The following is a 25,174-nucleotide window of genomic DNA, read 5'->3' on the forward strand; positions in this document are numbered from 1 at the left end:
AAATCATGTTCATCTGGTAAACACCATAGTCCCTTCCAGGCCAAAATATGGGGTATGCATAGGGAAGGGTCAGAGATGTCCCTACCTCCAAAGGAGAAAGGGCATTGGGGCCCCTGGGCACCAGACAGTGTGGCAGCCGCAGGAATCCAGGCAAGAGACCCTCATGGGGTGAGAAACGCCGGTCACACCCCCAAGAAAGGTTTTCCAAGAAGACAGAAGAAATTCTTATTGCACTCGTACGACACCACAGACACAAATCTTTGAAAGGTAGTGTGCCATTTTATTTAGTGTTGTAGGAAATTTTAGGTTACTTCTTAAAAACAAAAGCAAAGAAATTCAAAATTCCCGAAGTAACAAAGCAGGAAATAAGAATTCTATAATCCAAAGATGCTGGGTGAACTTTCAGTCAGAGGGAGGAAGAGGTCAAGTTAGCAGCTCACACGATAGATACTGAGAAACCACAGGGTTGAGGTTGGTGTGGAGGTTAAGCTTAACTGGAGGCTAAGCTCTCCGCCCACCTAAGGCAACCGATCCTTCAGCCTTGAGGGACCATTAGTTAGCAGTTCTAAAAACGAAGGGGCACAGGGAGGGAAGATCGTGCCTAATTTAACATCAGGTTGCCTCTGGCCTTCAATCCGGCAGGTGGCTGAGTGTCGTGGACCCTCCTCCCTCTGTGCCCTTCCGAGCCCCCACTGTTAGCAGAGCTGGCAACCATACACGTATCCCACTCACCATGCACGCACCCTCCACTCAGGGTCAACGCTGTTTGTGTGGCAAAGGACAGACTTTCCTGCTCCTCCATTCTGTTACCCGGGGAGGCCGACACACAGGAAATAAAAGGGTTGGGCAGGACATCTGTCAAAGGCCAAGGACTGAGATGATATGAAACACCCGGGCAAAGGGTTGACATTTTTTTCCAGACGCTGACCTCCAACTGAAGTTCACTGCAAGGTGTTTGGTATTTCATCGGATGCTTCCCTGAAGTACTGACTGGTCTTCTAGGGGGTCAGCCAGGCAAGGCCAAGAAAGAGCTGCTCCTGCTTCTGCAGAGCACGGCCTCCTCCTAGGGCCCATCAGTTTGGTGAGCATTTTCAGCAGCTAGAGGCTAATTCAGGCTCTCCTGGTATAGACGGCTGGGTGTAAGCCCTCAGACCCACGCCGGCTGCAGGAGCTCCAGCCCTCCAGTCCACCTGCCCCTGTGAACAGCTCAGAGCAGGCTCCAGCTCTCCTAGCTGAGCTCTCCCTCACAGTGGAGTCCTCAAGGACAGGTGTTAAACAGTGACCCTGAGAGGTGCAGGAATGCTACCTGGGGAATTTTTTTCCCAGCAGTGGTAGAAACCAGACACCCTTGAAGTAGATTGTCCTTCGTTCTCCAGAGTTCTCGAGTGGCATACAGAGCAGAGGAATTTGCTCCTCCACCCGGACGTTCCTCTCAAACAGAGACCGGGTCCCATCCCCGAGGTCCTAGCAGCAGATCTTTCCACAACAACCAGCTCTCGGGAAGAATGCGGGTCTCCACAGCAGCTCTTCCGAGGAGAAACCACTCAGCGCTCCCGCCACCCAGTGCACGTGGGTTATCACCGTCAAAGTACATTGACATCAAGTAAAAAACATTGCAGAACAAATATATACACGTGCATCTGCAGAGTTCAAGCGAATATCCAGTTCTCTTGATAGGGATGTACATAAATCTCATAGCACTACAAAAATACAAGTCATCTGAGAAGTTTCCAGTGGTCCCCAGTACTGTAGGAGGGTATTAAATAAAAGAGCTATCGGTAATTAAAAGCAAATTAGCTAAATCAAGTTACAGTATCATCCTTCAGATTAAAGTGCTCTGATATTAACTAACGCGGCAGCAAACGTGATCCTGAAAAGGGATTCCACTGCCAATCATCTTGCCTCAACTTCAGTATAACAAGAATGAACATAGAAGAGAGTTCCATTTAGTAACCGCTCTCATCTCAACCCCTGCCCACCCACTTGGCCTGTGACATTCTTCCCCCAGGAGAGATGATGGGATTTGATGAGATGCTGTCACAACTGGGAGAATAAAATGAGTAATACAGAAAACATTCCAATTCCAATATCAGGTTACTAACAACGAAATTACCTGAAGACTCTGAACTGGTGCTATTAGTTGAGAAGGGGGCAAGTGTCCTAGTTTAAAAAAACAAAAAACAAAAAAAACAAGTACGTTAATCTAGTTTTAAACATACAGCCGTCTAAAAATAGGTATCATCTTGCTCTTTGCAATTTTATAACAAGGGGTGGGGGAGGGAAATGCCAAGAAGAGCTGCCGAGGGAGCCAGGGAGCCGAGCGACGGCACATGGGGGAGGGCCAGTGGATGCCACTGCAGCTGCTCTGTACCTGGTGGGACTGTTTTAGCAAGTGCTTGGGTCACCCGATCCCTAATCAAGGCACTGGCTCGGTCACTCCAGCCAGCAGGGACCCTGCGGTCACAAGAGGAGGGATTTTGACCAACTGCCCCAGTGCAAAGTGATTCTAGTTCCCCTGGTCTACTTTCCGTGCCTCCACAGACAGCCCCTCTTGGTTGATAAAGAGCACACTTGAAGGCTACAGAGTAGTGGAGGCTGATGTCTGCAAAAGGCAGCTTGTCCCAAATCTCAGAGGCACACTCAGAGGCGCACCCTAAGCTCCTCTGCTCCAGTCGAAAACAAAAGACCAAGTCCGAGGAGCTGGGTAGGTTTACATAGTATCAAAACTTAGCATCTGCAGCCAAAACGCCACAGCTGAGCTACTCAAAAGCCAAGAAAGTATGCGCAGCACCGCACCAATTGCCTGGTCCTTGTCATCTCACCCTAAGCTTTAATGACTAGGGGAGACGTACTTCAAAATCTCAATATTAAAGAAAGAAAACCCCAATGTTAAAAATACATTATTACCCCCAGCGCCATCTGAACCTCTCGGCCAGGATCAGATCTAATGACCACGTCTCGGGTCAGGCATAAAATATTTACAACTTGGTTAAAGGCACAGTGGCATTTGAAAATAAAACCCTGGGAATGTCCAATAAAAGATTCATTGTAATAATTAACCTGGCTTCTGTGGGTGGGACTGACTCTTGCCAGATAACGCGCGAGGGAGATAGCGATTTGGAGCCCGGACCCTGGCTCTCAGGCACACCGAGTCCTCGGCCTTGGGAGCAGGCGGAAACAAACTCACACGAAAGTCTCAGTGCCGGAGGCAAGCGATTCACATCTTTCCTGCTTTTCTGCCGACCTGAGAGGGAACCCGGAGGATGCTGGGGGTCTCTTCCATGACCCTGACCAGCAGGTTGTCGATGTAGTCTTCCAGCTGGCGCACCTGACACTCCTTCTTGCTTATCGCTTCCTTCTGTTTGAGGACCAGCTGGATTAGCTCGTCGTGGGTCAGCTGTGCATAAGCAAACTCGGGTTCCGAGGGCTTGTATTTCTTTGGAGAGGGGAGGTGGGGGGGAGAAAAGTGATAAAGTCAGTCAAGGAGTCAAACATCTTACAAAAGAAAGAGGTAGCTTTTAGTGACTGAGTCTGTGATCTGAGTGTCCTGGGAATTCGTCTTTGATTTCGGTGGAAAACTGATGACGGATGAACTTTTCTGTGAAAGGGCCAAAGAGTCAGTATTTCAGGCTGTGCAGGCCACAGGTGGCCTTGGCTGCATGTTCGTCTTTGTGGTTTGGTTTGGTTTTTTGTTTTATGACCTATTAAAAACGTACAAACCGTACCCAGCTCACAGGCTGCAGACCTCCGGACTAGACTCTGGGCTTGGGGTTTAGTGATGTCATGACTGGTGGTGGCCTGTGAACCCTGGAGCTGGCACAACCAGATATCCAAGTGGAGCTGAGCGCCAAGCTAAGGTGACCTGTGAAGAAACCCTAGTGGCAGACGGTGCAGGAGGCGACAATGTCCTCCCAAGACAACACGTGGCCGTTCATCCCAGAAGGCCTGCTACTGCCTCGGCTGTGCTCAGGAGATCTGGTGATTAGGAGGGTGCACTGGGAGACCCCACTGTAAGTCATTCCCCACAACTATGCAGAGTCAAAGCCAAGGGCCACCATCACAGCCATCGATGGCACCCCCTCTGGGCACAGTGGCTGAGCGGCCCCGTCCTGACCAGAGCGGGAGCCCCGCGCAGTTACGTTTACAATCTGGGATGACTGGCGGCTGACTGCAAACTGCCCAGGCCCCAGCCACGAGGAAACGCAAGATAAGGATTACATAAAGCAACACGCTGTACCAAGTCTCCGGTGAGACGGGAAAAAACCCCAAAGCTAACTTTTCCTGAAATCTGTGGCTCAGATTCATAAGTTTAAAGAGACGAGGTCATGGGGCAACCTCAAGACAGTTTTGCCGGTGGAACTCTGAGGTAATCACGGTTTCACCGTCGTGAGGGTCTAACGGTTTCACCGAGGAAGGCTCAGAACCACCTGCTTCAAGAAGCAGCTACGTCAAGAGCAGGGTCAACCCTGACACGACACAAGAGAAGGCCCTGTTCAGTGCAGTGACGCAAGCTGCCTGCACACCGGCCAGAATCCCGAAAGAAATCCCGTCCGTCTTGTCCTGGCTACAAAGAACAGCTCGATGATGGCAACACTAGCTTAGAAACGTGCCTGACACTTTCAAATAGGGTGTGTCTGTTTACATATCCTATCAAGGAAAAAAGTAGTCTTTGTAAACAACAGCCAAGAATACATCCTCGAGGGGTGTTAGATTATACCTCTGTCACAGAAGGATTATATTTATTCAAAAATATTGATTACATAAGATGCTCTGCAAGAGAGTTTGGGAGATAGAAAGAAGCAGCAGCTGACACCTGGAGGGAAGGGCAGGCAGGTGCTCCTTGAGAGGAGGGGCCAGGTCCCCACAGTGCCTGACACACCTGGGGCTTCACCTGAGTGTCGGGGTCCAGAGAGATATGACATGCTCCAGCTGCTGAACAAACAAGAGACCATTGCTACATGGGTGATCAGGACAAGCTTCAAAGATGGAGTAACCTCTGAACCAGACCCTGGAGGTGAATTAAAATTAATTTCCCCCCCAAATAACAGGATTTTGGTTTGAATTATAAAAGGAATATTTACTTATCATAGAAAATCTCAAATCCAGAAGAGGGAAAAAATTATTACCCATAACTCCAACTCCTAACACTGGGGTCTCTTTCTTTCTTATTCTTCCTGTTTTTTTGTTTTGTTTTGTTTTGTGGGTTTTTGTTGTTGTTGCTTTTTATTTGGTTTGGTTTATTTGTTTTTGTTTATTTGTTTGTCACACTGCACGGCTTGTGGGATCTTAGTTCCCTGACCAGGGATTGAACCCGGGGCCCCGGCAATGAAACTGTCAAGTCCTAATCACTGGACCGCCAGGGAATTCCCTTCCTGGGTTTTCTTTATGATATGTTTTACAACTTTAGCATCATACAAAATCCAGTTTTATAGCTTTTGAAAATCATTATTTTGTGAGCATTTTCCCATCATTAAACTTTAGAAAAATTGCTTTTTAAATGGATTTTCTTTGTTTGTTTAATTTTATTTCTTTATTTCTTTATTTTATTTTTGGCTGTGTTGGGTCTGCGTTGTTGCGCGCGGGCTTTCTCTAGTTGCGGCGAGCGGGGGCTACTTTTTGTTGCGGTGCGCGGGCTTCTCACTGCGGTGGCTTCTCTTGTTGTGGAGCACGGGCTCTAGGCACGCAGGCTTCAGTAGTTGTGGCTCGCGGGCCCTAGAGCGCAGGCTCAGTAATTGTGGCGCGGGGGCTTAGTTGCTCTGCGGACCAATCTTCCCGGACCAGGGCTCGAACCCGTGTCGCCTGCATTGGCAGGCAGATTCTTAACCACTGCGCCACCAGGGAAGTCCTAGGTGGATGTTTTAAATTTCATTATATTTTAACCATCTCTCTGTTGCTGGATATTTAGGTTGGTTTCAATTTTCACAGTTATATAATAACATTTATTTAAATGCGTGACCATAAATCTTTGGTCACATCCCTAAATGTTTCCTTAAGACAAATGCATAGAACTGAAGAGGCGTGCGCACTTAAGGTACTTCCTACAAACTGTCAAACAGCTCTTCGATGTGGATTCTGTAACCTAAAGAGGAAACTATGCGGGACTTTGAAATCATTAGAAGCTCCTATTCATGTGATGACTAAAAAAAATTAAAAAGCAATCCAGCAATTACAGAAAGTGAGTAATGGCCATGGAGAGGAAGAGGTGCAAAGAAAATACCCATTAATTCAAGAAACAATAGTGCCCAGTGTCACACATTTCCTTCCAGGATTTTTACATTGGATTTTTCCCGCATAGCTGTACCAATAATGACGTACATTCAGATTTGTATCCAACTGTTCCCATACAATATGACAGATGATTTTTGGATCTAGTTGGCTGTATTATTTTTAAATGGAAGTGTGGAAGCCACCTGAATAAATAATACATTCCTAGTTTTAATCATCTATAAAAGATGGCGGCCCTAAAACAATAACAACAACAACAACAAAAGCCATTGTAGTAATGATTCAGCTGGTTTTTCGTAACTTTAGCGATGCAATTTCTTTTCCTAGCCTCTCTCTCACTTTGCAACATTCCAAAGCGTAGTTATTTTTATAAGCATTGTTTATGCCTTAGTACAAAGCGTCTATTCTACGGTCGGCCAATAGCCGTCTCCAGGAACCTTTCCATGTTTACTCAGAGTAGTTACCAGGTATGGTCCAGGACCAACAGCTTTGTTGCATCCAGGCAGGGGGGCAGCAGCGGAACTTACAAATCATGAGTAGAATAAGCAGCCATTGCCTTTGTTTTAAGGCAAGTTACTCTCAGTCAGGGCCCGGAGATAAGCCCCTGATTAAATGAGCTTTGAAGAGTAAACATTAAACAAATGGGACCTAATGAAACTTAAAAGCTTTTGCACCCCAAAGGAAACCATAAACAAGACCAAAAGACAACCCTCAGAATGGGAGAAAATATTTGCCAATGAAGCAACTGACAAAGGATTAATCTCCAAAATTTACAAGCAGCACATGCAGCTCAATATCAAAAAAACAAACAACCCAATCCAAAAATGGGCAGAAGACCTAAACAGACATTTCTCCAAAGAAGATATACAGATTTCCAACAAACACATGAAAGAATGCTCAACATCATTAATCATTAGAGAAATGCAAATCAAAACTACAATGAGATATCATCTCACACCGGTCAGAATGGCCATCATCAAAAAATCTAGAAACAATAAATGCTGGAGAGGGTGTGGAGAAAAGGGAACACTCTTGCACTGTTGGTGGGAATGTAAATTGATAGAGCCACTACGGAGAACAGTATGGAGGTTCTTTAGAAAACTAAAATAGAACTACCATATGACCCAGCAATCCCACTACTGGGCATATACCCTGAGAAAACCATAATTCAAAGAGAGTCATGTACCAAAATGTTCATTGCAGCTCTATTTACAACAGCCAGGGCATGGAAGCAACCTAAGTGTCCATCGACAGATGAATGGATAAAGAAGATGTGGCACATATATACAATGGAATATTACTCAGCCATAAAAAGAAACGAAATTGAGTTATTTGTAGTGAGATGGATGGACCTAGAGTCTGTCATACAGAGTGAAGTAAGTCAGAAAGAAAAACAAATACCATATGCTAACACATATATATGGAATCTAAGAAAAAAAAAAAAAAGGTCATGAAGAACCTAGGGGCAAGACGGGAATAAAGACACAGACCTACTAGAGAATGGACTTCAGGACACAGGGAAGGGGAAGGGTAAGCTGTGACAAAGTGAGAGAGTGGCATGGACATATATAGACTACCAAACGTAAAATAGATAGCTAGTGGGAAGCAACCGCATAGCACAGGGAGATCAGCTTGGTGCTTTGTGACCACCTAGAGGGGTGGGATAGGGAGGGTGGGAGGGAGGGAGACGCAAGAGGGAAGAGATATGGGAACATATGTATATGTATAACTGATTCATTTTGTTATAAAGCAGAAACTAACACACCATTGTAAAGCAATTATACTCCAATAAAGATGTTAAAAAAAAAAAAAAAAAGAGTAAGCAGAATGGGAACCGAGGGTCTTGCTCACTTCCCGAAAGCTAGGTGTTTGCTTCTCTTCGGAGCCAAGCTGCATGCCACAGTAAACGGAAGAGGGGACGGGGGCGAGGTGGGTGCTAAATGACTCTAGTTTTCGTGATGGTCCCTTCCATGCTGTTCTTTTGCCCAGTTTCCCGGTAAATATCATTAACTCCAAGAGGACAAGTGCTGCCCCTTCTACACAACCACAGAAGCCAGCCAGGCTAGGCTGGCGAAGTTAGGGTCCACCTTTAGGCTTTGGGCTAAAGCACCGTAGGTACACAGTTCTGGCTACAGCTGATCATTTTGAGAATGATGCTTAACAGTGATGCCCCGTCAGCACGGACAACAGGGAAGAGAAGGCAAGACGGCCGGAAGATGCTAACTTGTTTTCAGCAGCAGGTCGTTATTACTACTCAGTCTCTCGACCCCAAAATCTCCAGCTTTGAGTGTACCTTCAGCGCAGCCCCTGGAGGCGAAGGGGCAACAGAGCCGTAGGTATCAGCCACCGCCTGGCACTTGCAAAACGCTTGCAGGAGTGAAGGAGACGTGAGCAAAAGTTTTATTTTAAAAACACAAAAACTATTTGACGTCCTGGAGTCCCTGGGACCGTAAAATCTATGACTGAATGTAACTTCTAGATGCTTGCAGTAAAATAGAAACAAAGTTTATGTCTCCCAACTGCGATCCCTAGGGGTGGGTTAGGAAATTCCTGTCCACGTGTCTGAAACATAACACATCTGAATCCCTCTGATTTTAGAATCAGAAAGGGCAGGATGAGGATACTCTCCAGCAGAGATCATCTGGGGGGATTGGTTTTGGTTTTAAGGGGAGGAGTTGGGTTTTTTTAGTGTTAGCCACTCAAGTTTTTTAAAGAGCAGAGATCTTCTCATCCAGCAATAGTCTTCCTGGGAATTTAGCTTACGGAAATCACCTGCAAGAAGGGACAAGTTCTATGCGAGAAATTATTGACGACAGTGTTATTCACATTGAAAAAATTGAAAACAAGCTAAATATCCACTAACCGGGGAGTGAGTAAGTAAAGACTGGCATAACCGTTTCAAAGAATAATTAAGTAGCAACATGCAAAAGTGTTTACGATATGATACTAAGTGACAAAGAGGATTTCAGAGTGTTTCCACGCAGGTGATGGAGCTGGAGAACGATCATTTTGCTTCCACCACGTTCGTCAGTGGAAACTGAGGCCTGCAAAAGGCTGATAAGGGGCAGGAGGCTTACACGGTCTGAAACGAACTCCCCACACATTTCTCACTAACTGTAAAGGGGAAAACTAGCAACTTTGCACTGGCGAGCCTAGTGGACACCACCTAACCTAAGTCATCAGAGTTAACACCCCACTAACAGCACAGGCCGGTGTCACGGGCTCTTTACACAACGCACTGGAAAGGGCACGTTATCCCTCTAGTTAATTCCTGCCGAGAATGCCCAGCCTCGACCAAACCGCAGGGAGACATCAGACAAATCCAAACTGAGGAAAGTTCTACCCAACGACTGACTGAAACTCTGAAAAAGGTCAATGTCTTGAAAGACAAAAGAGGCCAAGGAACTATGCCAGAATAAGGGAGACTCCCGAGACGAGGCACTGAGTGACCCTGGACCGGAGAACAGACAGACAAGAAAGGGCACTACTGGGAAAACTGGTGAAGGTGAAATACGGACCGCAGATGAGAAAGTAGCGAGGCATCCATGTTCAATTTCTTCATTTTGATAAACGCCTTCATTCTTAGGAATTACGCACTTAAGTATTTAGGGGTAAAAGGAGCGTGACGTGTGCAGCTTACTCTCAAATAATTCAGAAAAAAATACATACGTAGCTACAAAGAGAGAACGGAGTAGGAGAGGGTGAGGGTGATAAAGCAAATCTGGTGAAATGTCAACGGTTGGTGAATTGGGATGAAAGTATACAGGAGCTCTTTGTGCTATTCTTGCAACTTTTTTAAAGTTTGAAATTACTTCAGAATAAAGTTACAAAAAAGTCTATCTGCGCAATGATGACAACTGCGAGAATTTTATATTCTTGCCAAAAGATAAGAAAGGACACGTGGGAAAAATGAGAATATCTGATTTGCATGGGCTGGAGGGTGGGTGACATTTTCTTCTCATTAAAAAGAGTACTGGTGTCAATCATGTTGCTTGACACACAACAAAATTCAACGACAGCCCAAGAACTATGAGGGGAAAAGTAAGTATCCCATGGAAAGTGTAGGGGCTTCCAAAGATCATCCAAAGACCGAGACGTGTGGTTAAGTCACCCCTGGCGTTACCTGCTGCCCTGGGAGATGTATGTCATGGTGACTCTGACAGCGGGTTTTCTAGATCCCTAACTAACCTGCCTCCTTCTGGAGAAGACATACCTTCATCATGGCTTCGTTGACCAAGTTCTCACTGATGACGGTGGCAGTTCCCGAGCTGGAGAGAGCGACCTTGGTGGCTGCCGCGTTCATCGGCTTCACGGGATGAAGTCTAAAGAGAAGGCGGAAAGGACACTTAGCTGTTTCCTTAGACGCTTACATCACGGCAGAACCGGCAGAACTAGGGACTGCCTCTCTCAGACGTGGCCGCCAATGAGAGGTGACGGGGGAGTGGGGGGGACATGCGTGCTCACACCTGCAGTCCCACACGTGCCAACGTGTGGAAAAGGAAAGGAAAGCGGTCAGCGCGAGGAAGCCACGCGCAAGCCAACAAGGCACCACTTCCGGCCACGTGTCCTGACCTTCTCACAGGACGCTTGGCCTCGTTATCAACGTCAGGAGAACACTAAAGACGGTCTCCTATTCTCAGAGGCAGCTGCAGCCTAGGACTCCACTGTGGGAGTCCCCGCAGAGCCCTCTGTGCCCCAAGAGGGAGGAAAGAGCTCAGAACAAACAAGCCAGCTTCCCATCGGGCACTGCTTAAAGTAAGCTGTCCGCACTGCTGGGTCCTACTGCTGCATCTCAGCTGGTCTCCGAGACTAGGAAATAAGATATGGCTCCCGGTGTTTCTCTGCAAGGACAGCTCCAAATCAGACCATGCAGAACAATTCCGAATCTATCTCTGAGGACCGCTGCTACTCTGTTCTTGCTACAAATGCAGGGGTGCCTGCGCTGCTCCCGGCCCAGGACACAGCCCTTCCGGCAACACAGGCGGACGCACCGTCAGAACAGCTGTGCGGTGAGCAAGCCCTGGCGTCTGGAGACAAGAAGCAGAGGGGGCACGGCTTACACGCACGAGGACAGTCGTCCCCCGGCTCTCACCTGTGCTTGGCCGACCCGCTTCCAGTGCTTGGCTGAGCCGAGACTGCCTGTGTGTCTGAGGGTGAGACCCAGGCCTGAAGAAGCGGCTTCCTCTTGCCAGAATTTTCCACTTTACCCGCGGAGCCCTCGACTGCTGCTTTTTTTTGAGATTCTGCTGTACTGGTGTGGTGGGTGTCAGAGCGTGCAGAGGTGGGAAAAGAGCGTGTGGCAGGAAAGGGCTCAGAAAAGGGGGGAGTGGACACAAGGGAATCCAGGGCTGCGGCTGGAGGCTGGCCCGGCCTCCCATCTCCCACTGGTTTTGCCTCCCCGCTGTCACCGGGGCCCGGCGACTGTGGTTCCTGAACCACCAAGGCTGTGGTCTGCTCTGCAGAAGCGGGGGCGGGTGCTCTGGGCGCTCCCGGCCTGGGGTCGCGCAGGCCCCCTGCTGACCCGCCGGCCTCCCCGCTGGGCGCCCTCTCCCGCTCAGCACGGGCGGGCCACGTGCTCGGGGAAGAAGCCCCTCCTCCCAGAGCTGCCACCGGGGCCACCCCTCTGTCATCTTCAAGCTGATCTCCTCTCTCGTCTTCTGAAGCAACTTCGGGGATGGAAGGCAGGGTCAAGTCCAGATGGGCCAGGGCTGGGGGCTTTGCCTCGCTGGCGGACTGAAGGCCGTGCAGGGGGTCAGACAGCAGACCCTCGTGGTCACTGGCTTTGCTCTGGTTCCGCGCCATCCGGGCGTCGTCTCCCTGACTGCCGAGAAGGGGACCGTCTCTCCCCGAGCTGGCCGCATGCGCGGGCCCCCCCGAGCAGCTCCCCTTGGAGGACGGGCGGGGAGGGCGAGCCGCCGGGGCAGCGGGCCGGGGTCCAGCCACAGCCGCCCCCTCCTGGGAGTCTCCCGTGTCCCACGCATTTCCGGGGGCGGCCCCTTGCGGCGTCAGCTCCTGCGGGTCACCTCTGTCCCCGCGGACCAGCACAGGGGCCTTCTCCCCCGCCCCTTCCGTAGAGAGCTGCTCGGATAACAACACCTGCTCCTGGATTTCCTTTCTGCCCTCACAGGCATCCGGACCCATCTCTTCGTGGCTCTGCATCGCAGAGTCAAGTGGAGGCACCGACTCGCCCACGGGAACGGGGGGCACCGCTTCCTTAACTGCAGGACTCATCCCGCCACCCCCATCTGCATCCCCCACGGGAGACCTAGATGGACCCGCAGAGCCTGAGGCTCCCCGCCGCGGGGGCTTCCCGGCAGGGCTGTCCATCCCGCCTCTTGCGAGCGCAGTGGCGGGTGTTACTTCTCGGGCCTCGACAGATGAAGGGATGGCGCCTTGTTGTTTTCTGGGGGGAGACCCCAGAAGCTCTTCTTCTTCTCGCCCCACCTCAGGCTGCGTCCGGAGAGACTGTCCTGGGTCATCAGCGCCGGTCTTCCCCACTGGAGAGCCTTCCGTCCCTTTCCCCACTGGAACGGGTGTCTGCTTGGAAAGCAAGCCCACAGCACAAGGAACAGTACTTGGAACTTGTGTCAGACTCTCCTGTTCTAGCTCTGGTTCAAGGAGCGAAGGCGGTTCTTTAGGACTGGCCTCACCCATGTCTGCGGAAGGCCAGTGTTCAATGGGAGTGGATGTGGAAATGGGGGCCGCTTCAGGAGAGGGGAAAGAGAAGGAGCCAGGAGGAGATTCAGAGGACTGTGTCTCTGAATCACGCCCCAGTTTAGAAGGGACGGGTGTCTGACCAGAACTGGAAGGGAGAGCAGAGAAAACGAGAGGAGAGCGAGTGGAAGGGGGGAGCCTGGGTGCGGGCTGAGCCTCTGGAGACACTTCCAGCCTGCAAAAAGGACACAATAAAATCTGCAGGTCAGTTGCAGATGCAGCAAGAGAGGCAAAAGACATGTAAAAATACAGTCTTTCCAAAGGCGAGAACTCTTTTTTATATTGGGGGCAGTACCTTGAGAAGTTAAAGAAGGAACACCAATACTTAATCCACAAAAGGCACAATTTTATCACCAAGTACATCTGCCACAGAAAGGACTGTTGCAATAGAAACAGAAAGATCCAGGTAGAGCAACAGCCTGCAGTCTCTTTTGGTGATAAAGAGAAAGCACCTAAAAAGTGCAAAGCCATAAAAGGTGCACCACAAAGCAAGAGGCAGATTTTGAAGAGGAATACTGTGTGTGTGTGTGTGTGTGTCTGTGAAATCAAAGTAGGCAGAATCTCAAAAAAAAGTCTCTCCCACCCCAGCCCACAGGAATATCGAGACTGTGTATGTGAGTCATGCTGAGAAGCAGAACACCCGGCTCATGAGACAACACGCAGAGGAAACACTCAGAGGACCCTCCCAGGCACACTTGACAGTGGACCAAGGGTCTCTCGTGCCAGTAAACCCACACCAAAGTGCAAGGAGGAGAGATTACACCTGCCTCAAAGGGAACTCTCGGGAAGAACCTACTAAACCCCGGTCTGCAGGTACCACCACCGAAACCTGGTATTGCTCCCAGACCACGACATTCAGAATCTGATACAACACCAGGGCATTCCACTGTGCTCTGCTTATCTCACTGAGATGGACAGACCAGTTCTAGGTACTTTCGCCAGAAGCAAAAATGTGTGCAGAGAAAACGCTTGCGGCAAAGGTGCCTGCAGGGAAAATGTCGGGCAAGGGGCAGACCGCGCCTGCTGGCAGTGGCCCCGGGCTGGGGCACATCACTGCGGTCTCTGCAGGCGGGCCAGGCCAGTGGTAGGGACTGGCCAAAATCAATTTCTACAGGGACCACCACGGACCAACAAGCAAGGTCTGCTCTAACGTAGGCCTGGCTGCTGGGCCCCGGGGAGGGGCCGAGACTCACCGGGGTTTCACGGCTCTGGTCTGGGGAGCCCTGGGTGAGGGAACAGGTGGTGCTGGTGCAGCCTTGGGCTCTGGGTCAGCTTCTCGTTCTGGGATCTGCACGTCTTCAAAGGGGTTCGGGGCTCTGCCCCGTCCGGAGACGATGGCCGCAGTCTCTTTGTCCGATCTCTTCACACGGTCGTCGAGAGGCCCCGCCTGGTCCTCCCTGGCTTTGACCACCACGGGTGTGCCTTCCCTCTCCTTCCCGGGGGCAGCCGGCGGGCTTTCACCTTCACTGCCCTTGGCCGTGTCCTTCTTCCCGGTCACCAGGGAGAGCAGAGAGGACTTCTTGTTCTCTTGTTTCTTGTTCTCTTTGGTTTCCTTTGCAGCCTCCAAGGTCACCAAAACCGCGTTCTCCCGAAGGTCCCCCCCGCTGACCCGCGGCTGGTAGGATGGCAGGGACATGGACTTGAGAGAGTCCTTTGTGGAAGACTCGGAAGGCACTGCACCTCCTTCCCCAGGCTCCTTCAAAGGTCGAGAGGCCAGGTTTTCTGTAGATGAGAACAAATGCTTCTTCCTGAGGCCCTGGGGGGACGGCGTGGAGGACGGGGAGCTGTCCTTGGTCTCGCTCTTGGCTTCGGGCTGCTCCACATAGACATGGTTCCCGTTGATACAAACATTCGAGCGGGACAGGATGTCATTCTTAGACCGAAGGCCTCCCAGGAAGGAGAGTCCTTCCTTCTTGGGGGGGTTGAAGTTGATCTGGTTCAGTTGCTTAGGATCCACACTTGCCGTTCCCTTGTGAGACAAGGCTGTGGGAGAAGAACCGAGAACCAAGGGAGTGAGAAGCTACGGGAACGGTTCGCAACGCAGCGGGGCGGCGGGAGCGGGGCTTTTGTCCTCACGCATCTGAGTGCATTTCTGGTTGTCACAGCTGGGTGGGGTGTGCTGCCGGCATCCAGCAGGTGGAGGCCAGGATGCTGCTAAAGATCTTACAGAGTACAGGGAGGCTCCCACAACAAACAACTATCCTCCCAAACTGTCAGTGGTGCTGAGGTTGAGAAACCGTGCATGGAAGCAAGGAAAAGGGCAGCGCTCTTGGTAGAGGTGCAGAATCTGGCCAATAATAGGGATCTGGTCACTGAGACTGAATTTCAAAATACCGAGTTAATTCAGAGTTAATGGAACTGGATTCCTCGGCTTTCATTAGGAATGTATTCCATGAGAGCTCAGTATAAGTACCCAACGAATTAATGAAATATCAGAATTAGTGTAAGGGTCCATGGTTTTATCCTTAATTAGAAAAAGAAACTCTGCATGCATTCATTCCGTGAGCCCCAAAAGCTTGTACTAACGTACGTCAGTCATAGAGCCAGACGTTACGGAAAAGGGATTCGCACGTTCCTAGAAACCAGAGGGCTTAGAAATAGAGAAGGCTTCCTAACCAAGGTTACCTATCATCGTCACCACCACTACCGTGACCGTCGTGAGCAGCTCCCGCGCCAGCACCACCAGTAAAAGCACCATCACCACCGCCCCCGCCATCCCCTCCACCAGCGTCACCATCACTGTAATGACTGAGGAGCTGAATTGAAATCTTTCTCCTAAGATTTGTTCGTTTCCTCTCTCCCAAAGCAAAGTAGGCTCAGCCGAGGGAGAAGGGCCGAGCGAGAAGGAGGAGAAGGAAACTCACCGTCCGAGGCAGAGGAGGACTTGTCCTCGTCATTTTCCTCGTCCTCCCACTGGGACTGAAAGTCTCCAGGACGCAGCAGCACCTTGTCTGACTTGGCAGTCGGCAGGACAGACATGGACTGGGAAAGTGGTGTTCTCTGCAGATTGGACCTGGAAAACAAGGTCTTGAGCTTCGACTTCTTCTTCTTGTCTTTCGAAGGAGACTCGTCATCGCTGTCAGCCGAGGGCGTCACGCTGGGGATGATGGCGGACACGGTATCCGATGCGCTGTCCCTATTCTTCCCCTTGATCTTGTCCTTCAGTTTCCCAAATGGATTCCGGGACTTGTCTTTCATGGAAAGGTCAAACATGCTAGCGGTCATGTTGTTTCTCATAAACTGGATGTCAACCTCAATTTCTCCTCGTTCTTTATTCTTCTTCCCCGGTTTGGATTTCAAGGTATACCACCTACGAGGAGAAAGGCTGAGAGGTTACCTTGGAATGCAAGCGCCTAAAACGATGTTCACAGTGCCCGTTACCTGGCCTCCCCTCTCTGCTATCACCAGCCTCGTATACAAATCCTGTGTTCTCTTCTTTGGGGCAGTGAGGGGTGCAGCGGGGGAGGGCAGAACTTGAAGTTTTATTTCTGAGAAGACACCTTCTAGGCAAAGATAGGATCTGATTCTGTACTTAGGGTAAGGTCACCTAAAATCTTGATTCGGTAAAGAGCTATTTCTAAGAATAAAATAAACATTCCATCAAATCGCTTCCTGTGACTGGTTTTTTCCTTCAACGGGGTAAAAATGCAAAGATCATATACAAACAGTTAGGTAGGTAGAGTGCAAATTTGCAAGAGAATCTCAGAGAAAAGCAAGGGTTTGTAGAATAGTCCCTGGCAGGGAGTAATGGAAACTGTAAGACAGAGTAAAAGAGATTTGTTAAAGAAAGAAAAAAAAAAGAGCGAAATAAGCCAGTCACAAAGTGACAAATATTGTATGATTCCACTGACGTCAGGCCCCTAGAGGAGCCAAGTTCAGAGACAGAAAGGAGAATGGTGGCCGCCAGGGGCTGGGTGGGGCGGGGTGACCTGGGAGTGTCAGTTGGGAAAATAAAAGTTTTGGAGTTGGGCGGTGGTGATGGTTGCATAAAAATGTGAAAGTACTTAATGCCACAGAACTGTGCGCTTCAAAATGGTTAAAATGGTCACCTTTGTTATAAGTATTTTACCACAATGAGAAAGAACGAGAAACTGAGAGGAGGCATTCATCCCCAGCTTAATAATCAGAAAAAGGAATATTTCAAGCATGATTCAAGAATTTCACTTGGTCATTTGCAAACTACTTCACGATATGGCAAATGATATTATATCAGCCCGACTCCATTGAAAGACGAACTGCAGAGAAAGGAAACCTCCCCTCGGCTTTTTCCATCGGGTGAACCGCAAGAATGTGAGCCCGGTGAGTGGCGCGAGCTCTGCAGAACAAACAACTCCAAATACAGGGCTGACCCACAGCTGCCCCCGGGGTCACCCTCACATGCCGAGAACCACACTCTGATGTTCTTTTCGGTGACCTGTTTAAGAGCTGAGGGCTGTGGACTTTAAGGAAATGATGGGTTTTGCCCAAATAAACACAATTTCCTCTTTCACCTTCGGCCTGTCCTGCCCCCAGGGCAGATCCGCGCCCCCCACTATCTTAGCTCATTCTACACTTAAAGGGGCAGAGGGAAGCAGAAACACACTTAGAAACGTCCTCCTCTAAGTCTCACGAGAATGACATGAAGTGGACAGCATACCCACTTTACAGATAAGGAAATTGAGGCTCACAAGTTAGGTAACTGGTACAAGGCCTTGCAACTGCTAAAAGGCACAGTCAGGACTCTGAACCAGCTCTACAATTTCCCCAAAGCTTTCTCTTACACCAAGATTCCGGGTCGGCACTCCCTCTGAACTCATCTTTGCTGGGCCGTCTTTAACAACACATAGAAAAGAGGGCTGAAATTTAAATTCTTTTTGAGGATGGCTTAAGCTTCCAATTTAAATGTCCTGAGATGAAAGAAGAGAAGGGTTTGGAAAGCCCCCATAGCCGGCATCAGCCATAAATCATAGGGCTGCACATAAAGTTCAGATACAACGCCATCGAGAAGGACTTACACTGGATTTACAAAATACAGCCAAGATCTGGGAAAATGACATGAGCTACGATTTTGGACCTTTAGGAGAAATCTTTTATGATTTTTAAGACTACAGTCCACAGCTGGAGGAGGAGGGAGACGCAAGGTCTTTACAGACAGCCTCACCCTGCCAGCCAGCCGAGTGTCTTCCCAGCACATTTTCCACAGCAGGCTGGGAACAGTTTGCATATTTGTCATGTAGATGTTGAGAGGATTATTTGTATCTTTCTCTTCTGACAGTCATGTGCTAAGTGGTAGCCTTGGTGATGAGGGGTGGTTAGCTTTTGTAAATACCAAGGGTAGGCACCTGAAAAGGGGAAGTTGCTGAGAGCTGGGTGTGGAGGCTCAGATGACCACACCAGCCACAAGCAGAGAGCCTCACCTCTCCACCCAGGGCCTTCTCCCAGCTCTTCCACCTCTCTATTCACCCTCCCAGGGGATGCAAAGGCTCCCGACCTTCAAAGAATACCACTTGCCAGCTCCCTGAACGGGGCCGCCTTCCCCAAAGTATCAGCGCCCAAGTCTGTTTATTTTGAGCGAAGCTGCAACCAACTCTAGGATCCTCCCTGAGGGCCTATTATCACCTGATGCCCAGGTTCAGGCCCTGGGCAGTAGAGTGGGATTTATTTTGGAAACTTCTAACACCACTAGGAGGTATGAACAGGCACTTCAACTGTTCCTGTCATTTATTTTCACACGCAAACCTAAAACCAAAGACCAGGTAGCCAAGAACAGCCACAGGGCTATTTAAGGAGGTGAAAAGCAGACTGAATTGTAGGCAGGTAAGTAACCCCTGTGAGCCTGCTGGATTTATTAAAGCTGGAAAGGAAGACAGGCATTCTTCTAGCAATATTATCCAGATCGTTAAATTCACACAGCTTAAGCAAGGGATCTTTGACACAAGTATAACTTGATAGTTCATGAAACCAACATTTAAGCATTGGTTCAATTTATCAGTGTTTCTGTCCGTTTGATTTTCGGTGCACTTAATTCCAGCACCTCACGGAAGTAGTTCACATATAATCAGGTCCCAGCGCGGCCACGCAGCATGTGACGGCAGGGTGGCTGTGTCCCAGAACCACCATTCATGAAGGCCCAGAAAGCCTGACTTATCTCAGAAATCAGGGCTGGGTTTTCCCAGTACAAAGGGCAGAGTACAGAGAGAAAGTCATAATCCCAGTGCAGAAAGTTTATCTTTAGGCCCATATTCTAAAAAATCCTGCAACCTATCCAAAAAATGAAACATAAAAGGATCCCTTCTATAAGCAAATAGTCATTTTTACTTATAATTAAAACTTAGTTCTTCCAAAACTAAAAGGATCTCTGAATACACAGAAAGTGACGAGAAATGTATGTAAACTGTATTTTAAAGTAATAACACGCATAGGATAACAATTCAAATCATACAAAGTGGTACAGAACGAAAACTTTAATCTCCATGCCCCTCAGTCAAGTGAGGATCTTGGGAATAAACATACAGGCAAAAATGCGTATTATCCAAACAGGCTGCCCTACTGTTTGGGAGTTTTTTGGTTTGGGGTTTTCTTGGTCAAACACAAGACAAGGCAACAGCTAAAAATATAGAAAAATTCATTTAAGTCTTCTACACTTTCAGAAAGATGCCTTATTAACAGCAGCAAGGGAAAGAATGAATAAAAGTAAAAAAGCATGAACTGGGTACAGGAAGGAAAATATACAGGATGCAGGACACAGGGTCTGCTTCCCGAGTCGCCCGGCTGGGGAACCAGTGTCTGGACCCGCATTGTCAAATCTCCTGGGCTTTTTATTTATTTATTTTTAATACATTTATTTATTTTATTTATTTATTTCTGGCTGCGTTGGGTCTTCGTTGCTGTGCACCGGCTTTCTCTAGTTGCGGTGAGCGGGGGCTACTCTTCGTTGCGGTGCGCGGGCTTCTCATTGCGGTGGCTTCTCTTGTTGCGGAGCATGGGCTCTACGCGCGCGGGCTTCAGTAGTTGTGACACGTGGGCTCAGTAATTGTGGGCTCAGTAATTCAGGCTCAGTAATTGAGCCCAGTAATTGTGGGCTCAGTAATTAAGCACAGGCTTAATTGCTCCGTGGCATGTGAGATCTTCCCGGACCAGGGCTCAAACCTGTGTCCCCTGCATCAGCAGGCAGATTCTTAACCACTGTGCCACCAGGGAAGTCCTCCTGGGCTTTTTAAACACTCATTTTGAGAACAGCTAAAACCACCCAACCATGCCCAATTCTCAGGGCTGGTTTGCCTCAGAACGTAGGTTTCTCAATACAAGGAAAGCTGGTCCCAGGGGGCGTGGGGGCAGTGTGGTTCCTGCTCTTGGGAAATGAAAGGTCTCACAGTGCATCCCTGCAGACGTGCGGGATTACACGTGTAAAGGACTGACTGGTACGCCTCAAAAATAACCTGTCTGCAGCTGAAGCAAACACGTTTTTCCTTTAAAACATTCCAGAGGGGTAGATACAGACAGAAAAAATGATGGCTTCAAAGATTCAAGACACAGAGAAACGATGGCTTCAAAGATTCGGTTCGGTTCATGTTTTTGCACGGCAGGCACTGGAAACACAAAACGAAGAGGCCAGATTCTTCGCTGAAAAGCTTACCCACCAGTAGAGAGCTGGCTCACCAAACATCACAAAGCGTTTATTACACTGAAAAAACTGCTGCCTTTTCTTTCTGACTATGAAGTGTGAGAAAATAATTAGACATGAAAAGAAATTCCCGCTAAGTTATACAATTTCATCACAAACAAGGACTCTCACACACAAAGAAGGGTCTCAGCTAATTGAAATCCCAAGGGGTTAAAAGAACCACCTACTTAGGGACTCGGCAAAATGAATTAATACTGCACCCTCCCATTAGACACAGGAGGCTCCAGGAAAGGCAAGGCAAAGGAAGACCACCAGCCCCACAAGTCACTTCATTTTAATGGGTTAGTATTCATTTCAAGGGGTCCTTGTCTATGGGTCTGATGTGGACTCAGGGTCAATGGTGGACTGCCTACTTCCCTTCCTGCGCAAAAACTCAACTGTGAGTTATAGCATTAATCATCCCCCATGGTAACTAAACTTCATGACACAGGGGAGTATGGCCTCAAGTGAGGAAAGAAGCAGGAAGACCAGAATAGCACCTGAGTCTAATGTTTGAGATGGAGGACGCACTGGATCTTTCTTAGACGGAGAAATTTTAAAAAGCAGTTTATTCACCGTCTTCCCCAGGGAATAAAAATAAATAATAAAAATCACGTGAGGGTAGCAGAGGAGGACATCTAAAAGGGGTTCTGAAAAGGACTGATTCCACATGGGTAAAATGTCCAGACTTTTCTCTTGGTAGCCTAGAGGCAATGCACAGCAAACAGGGACAGAGATGTTTATGACCTATAAAAGGTTTGCGGTGTGTACCCTACAGAAGCTAAGTGGTTTAACAGGTTTTGTCATTGGCCAAGGTAGCTAGTCCTAACTACCTAACTGTGAATACAGAATCACCGACCAGCCAGCCTTGCCTCCCGAGGTGGACCTTCCCCTCTGCCCATCATCAACTTCTTGGTGGTAAATCATGAGGGTTGCAAATGGCTCCTTGTTTACCCTAATCCCTAAAACAGACATTCTGGCAGCACTGAAAAGCTATCTGTAGTCACCAAATTCAATCCTAAAAAGCCAGTAAATGACACGGTAAAGGAGAGATCACAGAAAAAGCAGGTTGAAAACGCTTTTGATCTTCCTATACTATTTGCTCTACAGAAATTCCCTTAGAAAGTAATTAAAACAGCCTATAGAAAATTTTTTTAAATATTTTTTAAAAATTGACTTTCCCTCGTGCTAATTCAAACATTCCCTTTTGATGTATTTTCTTGAAGTCTTTTTCCCGCATAGTTCAATGATTACTAGCTGAGAGGCTTCAGACAAGTTACTTAACTTGTCTATGGAACAGGGTTAAAAGCACCTACCTCATAAGGATGTAATGAAGATTAAATGGCTTAATATATGTAAAGAGCTTGGAACAGTGCCTGGCACTTACACTCAGTAAGCGTTCGCTATGATTATGACTTGGTAGTAACCAGAGTACACGTGCAATTCTATTTGTAGCGTGTTTTTAAATATAATTGTCTTACAGTCTCCATACCCACCATTTTTAACGGTTGTATGGTGTTCTGTGAAGTGCATTTATACCATCGTTCACCCATGGTTCTCAAATGGGAATTTAAGATATCAACAGTTCTGACTGACTGTATTCCTAAGGATCCAATCTTAAGCCATCAAACACAAATAACAATGATTTGCATTTGAAGGGAGTGGGAGAAGACTCAATTATAAAATTAGTTTGTGGGACTTCCCTGGTGGCACAGTGGTTAAGAATCCGCCTGCCAATGCAGGAGACACGGGTTCGAGCCCTGGTCCGGGAAGATCCCACATGCCCCGGAGCAACTAAGCCCGTGCGCCACAACTACTGAGCCTGCACTCTAGCGCCCGTGAGCCACAACTACTGAGCCCTCACGGCTAGAGCCCGTAATCCGCAACCAGAGAAGCCACCGCAATGAGAGGCCCACGCACCACATCGAAGAGTAGCCCCCGCTCACCGCAACTAGAGAAAAAGCCCGCACGCAGCAACGAAGACCCAACACAGCCAAAAATAAATAAATAAATAATTTTTAAAAATTGTGGGCTTCCCTGGTGGCGCAGTGGGTGGGAATCTACCTGCCAGTGCAGGGGACACGGGTTCGATCCCTGGCCGGGGAAGATTCCCACATGCCGTGGAGCAACTGGGCCCGTGTGCCACAACTACTGAGCCTGCGCTCTGGAGCCCATGCTCTGCAACAAGAGAAGCCACGACAGTGAGAAGCCTGCGCACCACTCGCTGCAACTAGAGAAAGCCCGTGCACAGAACGAGGACCCAACACAGCCAAAAATAAAAACAAATAAATAAATTAATTTAAAAAAAAATTGTATGATACAATTTCCAAAATTAAAAAGTACATACCATTTTTTAAAATACCACGATCGGTGTATAATTTCTACAACTTATCATGAGATTTAATGATCCTCAGAACTCTGCAGGATTTCTAAGTAGGTGGGAGAGACAAGAAACAGAGGCCCCCAAACTATTTCCGACATATGCCAGGATGGCGTAACTGACTGCAGATCAAGACATATTTTCTAAGTTGAAAGCAATACCAAACTCCTTGTAGGTAAAGACGAAAGGAAAAACCAAGCACCAGTATTTTAAGATTCTCTAAGAATTAGAAAAATTAACACATTTGTAAGCATGTAAGTCTACCACTCCTGCCATCATCTAGTTACCAAGTTTTTACTTGACCATATCTCAAAAAGCCACAAATGTTAATATTCTAACATCAGATCAGGTATCTCGCCTCTTGCCCAAAAGTAAATGCCACTGATGTAGTCTACGTGATCTGCCAAAGAACAGTCTCCGTGGGGTCCTTTGTCACTCATGCAAAGAGACGTTAAGGATGGGGAAAGAAAATGTGATGGTTTGGTTCACCACCTCTCGGCCAGGACAAAAGAAAACAACTTCAGCATGACAGACATCAAAGAACATTCAGTCCACTCTACCCCACAGGCAGACTCACACTCCTTTCTGTGGGAGCACCCGGCAGGGAAGCAGAGCATCTGATTTGTCTGGTAATCAGATAAGTCCCAAGGAGGAGGAGAAAACCCCATACCAAGAGCATTTCAAAATCCTGTTCTCATGACAAATGATCAGTAAAAACGAAAAGTTCCATTAGCGTAAAAGGAAACCCCACAGGACTGGTGCTGTAGGCGGTGACACTCTTGAAGAAATAGCTCGGGGCCCGCCTGCCACTGGTGCCCCTCACACAGGACAGCTGTTCTTCAGGATCACAAGAGGCCTTTTCAGACCAGGCTTTCTGGAAGCCTTGGTTGTTCTCCCTCAGTTAGCCATGTCCTTTTTAATAAACAAGAATTTTAAAAGTGAAGTGTGCAGCGGTCACACCTCTAGAAAAGGGTTTTTCTGGGATTTCCTATAAATGCCTTCCCTCTGCTCCACTCAGGGGCCAGCACTCAGGAAAAGACACTTAATTACAGCTGCCTTTTTTCTCCCCACGGGCACATTCCTAAATGTGTCCCTCAGGGACACCCTGGAGACGAAAGCCCTTGATTTTTCTCTAACAGATCATCCCCAGACCTGTCCCAGCAGGAAAGGAATTTCTCGTCTCATTAGTGGCTAAAAGCGGCTCCTTTACCAAAGGCACCGTAAGCCCCAAGCTGCAGGTGACCTGCTTCTCCAGTGTTGAGCAGGGGTGCTGACGAGCAAGCCAGACCGCACACTGGGAAACGGAGAGAAGCGGGGCTTTGACCTCATACCGAGGCCACCCCTAGTCTTTAATCCACTGGGCTAAATGTAAGATTAAACACTTCTCCACGCCCACACGGGCAAACGACCGCCTGCCTTGTGTCTACAGGGACCACACTCAGAGACATCTGCGCACCTAGGCTGGGTCACACAGCAAACAACGAGATGGAAGTGGTCCCTGGCCAAGGGGAAAGCGGGGGAACTGGCCTGGTCTCCTGCCGAGCCAGCTGTGGCATGAGATCTGACCCAGGACCCCTTAAGGGGAGCACAGCCCGCTCACCAAGTTTTTTCCACACAGTGGATGTTGCCTTTCTTCAGAGGCCGATACAAGTGTCTGGGTGTTAATTTTGTTGGAATTCAAAGGCCCTGAGGGGGACTTCCCTGGCGGTCCTGTGGTTAAGAGTGCGTGCTTCCAATGCAGGGGGGTGCGGGTTCGATCCCTGCTCAAGGAACTAAGATCCCACACACTGTGGCCAAAAAAAAAAAAAAAAAAAAAAAAAACCCCAAAGGCCCTGAGGCTTAGAGATCCACACCAGGCCCAGAACCAAAGGCCACCCAGGGCATGGCTCTGAGATGGAGAGAAAGTCTTAAATGCCCTTCTATTGTTCCCACGTTTGGGCAAGGGCATCTTAATCCTCTGGAGCTAGGCCAGAGTGAGCGTCCCTCCAAAAGTATAGGGTGAGAAGCACAGTTTTCTCGGACGTATGGCAATTAAAATTGGAGCGGCCAAATGGATACCTAAGATTATCGTCCAGGGGGAGGAAGAGTGATGTCAGCAAATGCATGTTGGAGTTGATGACAGTTTAATAAGCACATGTATTGTTCTTAATGTAATCATAACATTTTTTAGTTAATAACTACAATTAAAATGACAGAGATGCTATTTATAAAAG

The 25,174-nt window shown here is 48.4% G+C and overlaps 1 protein-coding gene across 4 annotated transcripts in view; it reads right to left on the minus strand.

Moving 5' to 3' along the window:
- Positions 1 to 278: 278 nt before the first annotated feature.
- RAB11FIP1 (RAB11 family interacting protein 1) overlaps positions 279 to 25,174 on the minus strand; it is a 30,532-nt gene continuing 5,636 nt past the window's right edge. For 2 of the 4 annotated variants that reach the window (XM_068532080.1, XM_068532082.1), the window contains exons 2-6: positions 15,804 to 16,249; positions 14,133 to 14,922; positions 11,318 to 13,114; positions 10,439 to 10,547; positions 279 to 3,436 (exon numbers count right to left, since the gene is read on the minus strand). In XM_068532080.1, coding sequence (XP_068388181.1) covers positions 3,218 to 3,436; positions 10,439 to 10,547; positions 11,318 to 13,114; positions 14,133 to 14,922; positions 15,804 to 16,249 — 3,361 coding nt within the window. In that variant the 3' untranslated portion in view covers positions 279 to 3,217. The remainder of the gene's footprint in view (positions 3,437 to 10,438; positions 10,548 to 11,317; positions 13,115 to 14,132; positions 14,923 to 15,803; positions 16,250 to 25,174) is intronic. The other 2 variants (XM_068532081.1, XM_068532083.1) reach the window with 2 other exon arrangements.

This window comes from Eschrichtius robustus, chromosome 21 (assembly GCF_028021215.1).
Source record: "Eschrichtius robustus isolate mEscRob2 chromosome 21, mEscRob2.pri, whole genome shotgun sequence".
Lineage (NCBI taxonomy): Eukaryota > Metazoa > Chordata > Mammalia > Artiodactyla > Eschrichtiidae > Eschrichtius > Eschrichtius robustus.